Here is an 8,230-nt window from a genome sequence, read left to right on the forward strand (position 1 = left end):
GTCAAATCTACCAATCATTTTAAGGAGAATTGACATCCTCACAATGCTGAGACTCCCAATCTACCCACTTGATGTATCTTGACTTACATACTATATTCCTTAGTTTTTCTAAGCAATATTTTTAGGGTGGATTTTTTTCTCATCAAATGAATTCCTATGTATTAGATGTATTTTTGATACTTTTATACATGTATTTTTAGTCAATTGACTTTGCTACTTTAATAAACGGTGGGTTTTAATCTTCTTCTCCTCTCTTGGTGAGAACATTTACTGTCGGTGATGCCGGCTTGGTGGTCAGCTGTGGCCGCCAGGTCTCACATCTGGTCCTCAGGCCTCGCCCACCTGCCAGCCGAGCGTTTGCTCCCCTCTCCCCACCACTCAGGGCTCCCTCCTGGCAGCCACCTTTCTATCCTCTGTTCCTGTGAGTTTGATTTATTTAAGATTCTGCATATGAATGGTATAAATGGTGTTTTAAGATTTATTTTCCAATTACTTGTGCTAATGTGTAGACACCCCCATGGCCCTTGCATGCTGCCCTGCAGCCCGCCTCCTGCAGGGCTCACCTCCTGGTCCTGCCGGCCTGTATCTTCTTGTATCTCCTGCACTGCACCCCCACCCCTTCAAGCAGCATCCGTGCTCCTCCCTGTCCAGTCTGTCCACCTTGTCCTGGTTCCTGCCCCGCCCCTGCACTGAGGGGAGCAGGCAGGAGTCCACTAACAAGACCAGAGCAAGGTCTCCACAAGCACACGCTCTCAGAGGACATTCCTTGTTGGCTGAGAGTGGTTTTCTCTTCTCTGTTTATCATGAATGAACGACATAGGATCTCTGCACGATTTCCCCTGAATCTCCTGAGATGGTCGTGTCACTCTGTTCGTATAAGTGGCATCCATCCACGTAGGACTGAGAAGTGGACCTTGTCTTCCTTCATCATCTTTTTAAAGTCTGCAGAACGAGAGACGTTTCACTTTTATTTCTAATATTGCCAGCTCCGTTGCCATCAGTGAGTGTCACCAGGGTCTGTCGCTTTGTCCAGCTTCTCAGAGAACCAGCCTGAGGCTTTGCTGAACTTTCACTTTGCTTCTCTGGCTCTTGCATTTGTAGTTTTATTTGTCTTCCTATATATGTATATGCATGGGCTTCGCTCATAGCTCAATTGGTAAAGAATCTGTCTGCAATGCAGGAGACCCCGGCTGGATTCCTGGGTCAGGAAGATCCGCTGGAGAAGGGATAGGCTACCCACTCCAGTATTCTTGGGCTTCCCTTGTGGCTCAGCTGGTAAAGAATCCGCCTGCAACGCAGGAGACCTGGGTTTGATCCCTGGATTGGGAAGATCCCCCGGAGAAGGGAACTGCTACCCACTCCAGTATTCTGGCCTGGAGAATCCCATGAACAGTGAAGTCCATGGAGTTGCAAAGAGTCGGACACGACCAAGCGACTTTCACGCACTTGGTGTATGCATGTATATATTTAACTGGGGTATGATTGCTTTAAGATGTTGTGTTGGTTTCTGCCGTACAGCGAGGTGCATCAGCCGTGTGTAGCCGTGTGCAGCCGTGTACGTCCCCTCCCTCTTGGGTGTCCCCCCCATCCCCCTCGGTCACCACAGAGAACTGAGGTGAGCTCCCTGCACTGTGAAGCAGCTTCCCACGAGCTATTTAATATTTCCAAACCAAGCAACTGACAGTGGATTAATCGCCAAAATATACGAACGGCTCATGGAGCTCAATATTAATAAAAAAACAAACAAGCAACTCAATCAAAAAATGGGCAGAAGACCTAAGTAGACATTTGTTACTTGGGTTTGTTTTTTTTCTAACTTCTTGAGCTAGAAGTTGGCTGGATCTTAATATTTGGCATTTCTTCTCTTCAATACATGACAGGCAATTTGAGGATGGCAATCACCCTTTATTTTCTCCTTTAACTGTATCTGAAAATTTTTGAAATGTAGTGTTTGGGGTATTATTCAGATCAATATTTTTAAATTTTCATTACAATTATTTCTTTGATCTGTAAGTTATTTAGAAATCAGTTTCCTTTAAATATATTCACATCAGATTTTGTAAGTGGCTTGGCTTTTTCTTGTCGGCATAATCATGTTTTGACCGGAGCCGGGTCACTGCAGCACCAGACCTTCGCTGAGGGGTGTTGAGCATGGTCAGTGCTGGGGAAGACAATGTGTGCTCCATGCTGGTCGAGTATCCCAAGTGCGGTTGGGTTGTTTAGGGTGGCATTCAAACCTTTTATGTTCTTTCTGCTTTTTCTTGTGTGCATGTCCCAAGTATGATGACAACCTCTGGGGACACATCCACTTCTTATAATCCCAACAACTTTTGCTCTGCATTTCTTCAGACTCCGTTATTAATTTTATCTTGGTTAGAATTTTCCTGGGTCTGTCTTTTCCTTTCAGTCACTCTCTAACCTTGGGTCTTACATATTTCTCTGTATAAAATCTGATTTTTTTTTTTTTTTTAGAGTGAAAGCAGATTTATTCTGGGAGAGACACACTCCATAGACAGAATGTAGTCCATCTCAGAGGGCAAGAGCACCCAAACTCTGAATCCAAACTGACCACTCTCTTAACCAGCGCATTTCACATTTACGTCCTGTGTGATCGTCTGTGTGCACAGATGGCGTGGACTGTGCACACAGATTACTCCAGAACAACAAACACCTGCTCGCCCACACATTTCTGAGGGCCAGGGATCTGAGAGGGCCTTAACCTTGTGGTCCAAGCCCCAGGTCTCACTTGAGGTTCGGTCAAGGCCGTGGCCAAGGCTGCATCATGTGAAGGCTTGACTCAGGTGGGGTCCGCTTTCCAAGGGTTCGCTCACCTGGACGAGGGCTGGAGGCCTCACGGTGTCCTCACCTCACGGACCCTCCAAAGGGCCGCCTGAGTGACCTCACGGCAGGTGGAGCATCCGCAGAACAAGAAATTCCAGACCAGCCCCTGGAGTCACGTCTTCTGTGGCTCAGCCTGAGAAGTCACAGTGTTACCTCTGCCATGTTCTGCTGGCCACACGCCCGGCCTGATGTGACGTGAGGGGTCTGCCCCGGACTGGGGCACAGGAGGTGGGGGTCACCAGGGGCCGCCTTGGAGCCTCATGCCCACAGGACCTCTTATCTGATTGCATCTGATGTCTGTTTATCCTTCTCCAGCTCATGTTCCTCTTTCTCTTTGTCCTTGCCTTATTTTCATTAATGTTTTTGTCATTTCAGTTTCTCCTCCTTCTGGTTTGGAGGTCACACACTCTGTTTCTGGTCTTTTGGCTGCTGCACGGAAATGACCAGCTGCATGCTGAGGTTAATGTCTAAATCCTACTTTTATTCCCACCCGGACAATTGGTGCTAGTGGTAAAGAACCTGCCTGCCAACGCAGGAGACATAAGAGACACAGGTTCACTCCCTGGGTCGGGAAGATCCCTTGGAGGAGGGCATGGCAACCCACTCCAGTGTTCTTGCCTGAAGAAGCCCATGGACAGAGGAGCCTGGTGGGCTGTGGTCCATGGGGTTGCAGAGTCAGACACGACGAAGCGACTTAGCAGCAGCAGGACGAGTGGCCTTCGGGCCTGGAGACACGGGACATTAGTACTGTGTGCTCAGACCACACAGCGGCCCTCCGCCCTGCACCCTCCCAGGTCTCAGACTCCCCCACGGAGCTCTTACCTATCCTCTCTTTCCGACACTCACCTTGGAAGAGACAGGCTCTCTGCAGTGGGCGCCCAGAGGGGTCCTCTCAGAACATTTCTCCTTGGCTGTCACCAATGCTCTCAGAGATACTCGGCCAAATCCACCGCTTTCCGAAAGTGAACTGTCTTACCTGCCTGCAAAATTTCCGACTGTTTTAAGGACGGGTCTGGGTGTGGGGTTTTATTTGTGTTTATTCAAACTGGAAATCTCCGAGCTTCATTAATCGGCACACTCCTGTCTTTAATGATTTATGAGAAGCACTCAGCCTTTAACCCTTTGAGTACCGCCTCCACCCCGCCACCTCTCCTTGCCTTCAGAGCTCGGGGGTGTTTGCTCCCCCGCTCCCCCCACCTCCCATGTCACTTCACCTCCCAGTGGCCGTTTGGTTTCCTGCGGGGCCACCCGTGTAGCCTCCTCCTCTGCCTTCCAGTTCATTCTGTCCTCAGAGTCTAGAGCACTGTGAATCCCATCCATTGAAATGTTTTAGTTATTATAGAGCCATTTTTTAGAAACGCTACTTTTTAATAAATTTGGCTTTCCTTTATAATTTCTTTCCTTTGCCTAAAATCTCTAAATGGTATGAAATCATGTAGTGTTCTGTGTCTGATAATTCTATCAGCTTGTGAAGTCGTAGGCCACGTTCTGATTCTACCGGCACTCTCACATTTTATTAGAGGTGGATCGTTTTCTTTAAAAAATGGACTGCGGGGAGTCTGCATTCCTTCCAGGATGCGGGCGTGTCCCCTCAGAGAGCCACGTGTGCCCTGGCGAATGACCCCTCCCCGGCCCCTCATCTTCCGTCTTCCTGAGCAAGGCTGCCCACATCACGTTAAGCTCATAGCCTGACGCTTGGCACCCTCTGTGCCCCGCCCCAAGCCCAGGGATGAGAACTTGTCATTAGATCTGTTTCCTGTTTGGGACTAGCTCGGGGCTCCAATCTCCCTGGGATTTCCACCCACCCTGCTCAGCACCAAGAACTCGCCTCGCGCTCCCTGGGGCCGGGAAGGTGTGTTTTGGGCTCGCCCAGGGTGTGACCTTTTGGGGTTGCCACCCTTCGAGGGGCAGGGTGCCTCTCACCCCTTGTGGCGGTGGGCATCTGCCTCCCACACCCCTCAAGCCTTGGGACCTCCAGCCGGGTGGTCCTGGTCCACAAAGGCTGATCCCTGCAGACTCACCTGATCGTTTCTTGCTTTTTGCCTGTTGTTGCTTTTCAGAAGGTGTTTTTCATGTTTCACGATCAGTTCAGTTCAGTTGCTCAGTCGTGTCCAGCTCTGCAACCCCATGGACTGCAGCACACCAGGCCTCCCTGTCCATCACCAACTCCCGGAGTTTACACAAACTCATGTGCATCGAGTTGGTGATGCCATCCAACCATCTCATCCTCTGTCATCCCCTTCTCCTCCTGCCTTCAGTCTTTCCCGGCAGCAGGGTCTTTTCCAATGAGTCAGTTCAGGTTGCTGTTTTTTCCCAGAAGGACTGATCTGGATCCAGAGCACCAGCTCCTGAGTGGACACGCCCCACTTTGGGGCCTCCACGCGCTCCCCTCACGCCCCCTCCTTCACCCCAGGATGTGCAGCGCGGGGCTCCCCTGTGTCTCAGCGACCCCTCTCCCCAGCCCCTGAGGGACGGCGCAGCGCCCCCTGCCTTCCTTACGCCGCCCCTCTGCCCTGAGGGCCTGGCCCTTCCAGGGTCTGGCCCGGCTGGCCCCACCCCCGTTAGGCCTGGGCTGCGTGGTGGGCAGAGCGCTGCCGGCAGACCTGCCCCCTGGCCTCTGCGCCTGCTCACCTGAAGACGTGGCCCCCCGCCCCGGCCTCCTGCACCCTCACGTGCCTGTAGGCCCCGGCGCACCCAGGCTGGCTCCCGTCCCTGGGGAGGCCCCGTTCCTGGGCTCGGGCTTAGCGCTGCTCCAGGCTCCGGGAAGCCGCGGGCTGCTTTGCATAGAGATGGGGCGGACCCTCCCGCCCCGCCTGCCCCTGGGGAGAAGTGACTCAGCCAGGCTACCGGCAGGGCTGCTGGTGGCTCCGGCAGGTGTGGCAGCTCAGCCCGTGGCACTCCTGGGCTGGGCCCGAGGCCGGGAGAGCCTGGGGAAGCCCCCGCGGCCCCGCCGGCCCAGGCGCAGGCTGCAGCTCGCCCGCAGCCGGCCTTCAGAGGCCCGGCAGCCCCAGCTGAGTCACGGCCCGGCGTGCGGGGGAGGGGTGGGCGCGCGGTGCGGGTCCACCCCGCTCCCGGAGAAAGGTCACAGATGGGGCCGCTCAGAGCAAGGACAGAGGCTGCGGGCGCCTCACCCCTTGGCTCTGGGGGGTGGTCCAGCCTCTTGAGGGGCACTGACCCCACCTGCCGGCTGGCTCACGCCCCTCGGCTATTGGAGGAACTGGGGAAATCCTGGAGAAACACCAGATTCCGCTCGACGGGGCTCCAGGTGCCCAGGCGGGGCCGGAGGAGTGTGTCCTGGAGGCCGCGGCCCCTGTCCAAGCAGCAGGGGGACCCAGGGGAGGAGGCGGGATAGGGGGGGAGAACCAGGATCCCGCAGGGCCGTCCTGTGCCCACAGGGCCCTGGAGCCAGCACCCTCGTGGTCAGCAGGCGTCCTCCGCCAGGTCTCCTGAGCGGGCCCTGAGGGGGCAGTCCAGGGGCCCTGCTCCCGAGGCTGGACGCCAGGAGGGCTTTGGGGGGAGGCTCGCGGGTGCCAATGGGGCTGTGGGCTCCAGCCATCTTGAGCGTGCTCATAACCTCCTACGAGAGTCCCCGGGTTCGCTCACTGCCCCTAACCCTAACAGGGACTCCTCTCCTGGGGCGGGGAAGACGAGGACAGGCCCCAGGGCCTCGGCCTTCGGCCTGGAGTGGAGGTCCTGGCTTTTCTGGGAGCGGGGTAGCCGGATGAGCTCCGTGTGGGAGCGGGTGGGCTTGGGAGCCAGCTGGGACTGACCTCCGGGGAGACCAGCGCCTCGCAGGGGGTGAGGGCTACGCTGAGAGGGGCGAGTCCGAGGGGGCACGCCCTGGGGCGCAGAGTCTCAGGGACCCGTGACTGTGGCCAGAGACGAGGTCCTGGTGCGGGACCAGTGGGCCTGGTCTAGGGTGGCGACTTCACGGGCTGACCAGCGCAGTCTGGGAGCTGGTGGGTGGCCTTGGGGGGCGCGATCCGGGGCGGGCGGGCGGGGCCTGGGCATGTGGGCGTGGTCGGGGTATGTGGGGCGGGGCCTGGGTGTGTGGGCGTGGTCGGGCTGGGTGGGCGTGGTCGGGGCTGGGGGGGCGCGATCCGGTAGGAGGCCCGCGCGATGGCGGGTGATGGCGGGCGCAGTCTCAGGGCCATCCTCTCCCTTTCTCTCTGCCGTAGGGTTGCCAAGGGGCCTCCCAGCGCCCTGCCTGGTGTGCCGAGGCTCGCTGCCGCCCGCCGGTCCCTGCAAGCGCTGCCGCTCCTTCTGCGCCGCCGTCCTGCAGGGCGCCTCCTTCGTGCCCCTCGGCGACAAGCTGGGCAGCGGCCTGTGGACCCCGTGACGCCGAGCACCAGGGCCGGAGCGACGCGCCCGGGCCCCGCGGCCTCCAGAGCGTGGCTCGTTTCTTTGAAAACCTCCACGTAGATGCGGGACCTTGTATACAGAGCTATTTTAGCGAACCTGTGCATCCTCACCTTGGTATTTCTTATGGAGCCTCGGCCCGCGGCCCGCCCGTTGCCCGCGCCCCAAGCCCGCTTCACCCCGGGCCCCTGACCGCACCCCCTGTGCCACATCCCCACGCCTCCCTCTCAGCCCGCACCCCTGCCCTGGAGGAGGCGGAACCTGCCATGGGCGCCCCTCCCCAGGCGCCCTCCTCACTGGAGGGCGCCCCATCCCCAGAGGCCCCTTGTTCACTCATTGATTCAACAAAAGTCTGGCTGTGCTGCTCCAGGTTCTTTGCACCCGAGCGTCTCCTTCTAACCTGGCGCTGAGCGAGGGGGTGAAGGGGCGCCCGCACTGGGTCGAACACCTCAGGGTCCACCGCAGGTGGACTTTTGGGGCCCTGGGCCGTCCTTGGGCTGTGCAGGCTGCGGAGACCGTAGATGGGTGAGCCTATGCAGCATCTCAGCTCAGGCTGGGGCATCCCGGCCACCTGCACCTATAGGGGACGGGGAGCCTGCGAAGGGTCACAAGGGCCTGTTCTTTCTGGACATTGGGGGGGTTGGCAACCCCCAGCCCTCCGAGACAAGACAGGAGCCCCAGAGGACAAGGACCCATCCCCACCACGCTTCTCCCCATGAAACCACGTGGCGGCTTCGTTTCTGACTGCCTGCAGCCCCTCAGCACTGGCATGGCGTGCTCTGGGCCCTGGGGGTGCCGGCTGGCAGGTGGGCCAGGACCGGGGCCACGTGGGGCCTCCTCGCTCCAGGAAGAGCCAGTCCCCACGGAGTCACTGGGTGCACAGTCCCCACTTGCCCCCCGGGTGAGAAAGCAGGTGGTGGCACTCAGTCCCGGCCTCAGGCTGGTCTTCCCCGCTTGGCCTGGTGGACAGCGTCTGGGCACACAACCCGCAGCCCTCCTGACCTGAGCCCTCTGGCTGACCCAGGGAGCT

The 8,230-nt window shown here is 57.4% G+C and overlaps 1 protein-coding gene and 1 long non-coding RNA gene across 2 annotated transcripts in view; one reads left to right on the forward strand and one right to left on the reverse strand.

The window, feature by feature from the left end:
- TTLL8 (tubulin tyrosine ligase like 8) overlaps window positions 1-7,555 on the forward strand; it is a 51,694-nt gene extending 44,139 nt beyond the window's left edge. Inside the window, exon 11 of the mRNA XM_043440686.1 lies at window positions 7,020-7,555. Coding sequence (XP_043296621.1) covers window positions 7,020-7,180 — 161 coding nt within the window. The 3' untranslated portion in view covers window positions 7,181-7,555. The remainder of the gene's footprint in view (window positions 1-7,019) is intronic.
- LOC122423534 lies at window positions 3,489-5,017 on the reverse strand. Its single transcript, XR_006264167.1, has 3 exons — window positions 4,863-5,017; window positions 3,688-3,821; window positions 3,489-3,566 (listed from the first exon to the last, which is right to left on the reverse strand). It is a non-coding gene; the product is annotated as an uncharacterized LOC122423534 (long non-coding RNA).
- Window positions 7,556-8,230: the final 675 nt, after the last annotated feature.

The sequence above is a fragment of the Cervus canadensis genome, chromosome 21, assembly GCF_019320065.1.
Source record: "Cervus canadensis isolate Bull #8, Minnesota chromosome 21, ASM1932006v1, whole genome shotgun sequence".
Taxonomy (NCBI): domain Eukaryota; kingdom Metazoa; phylum Chordata; class Mammalia; order Artiodactyla; family Cervidae; genus Cervus; species Cervus canadensis.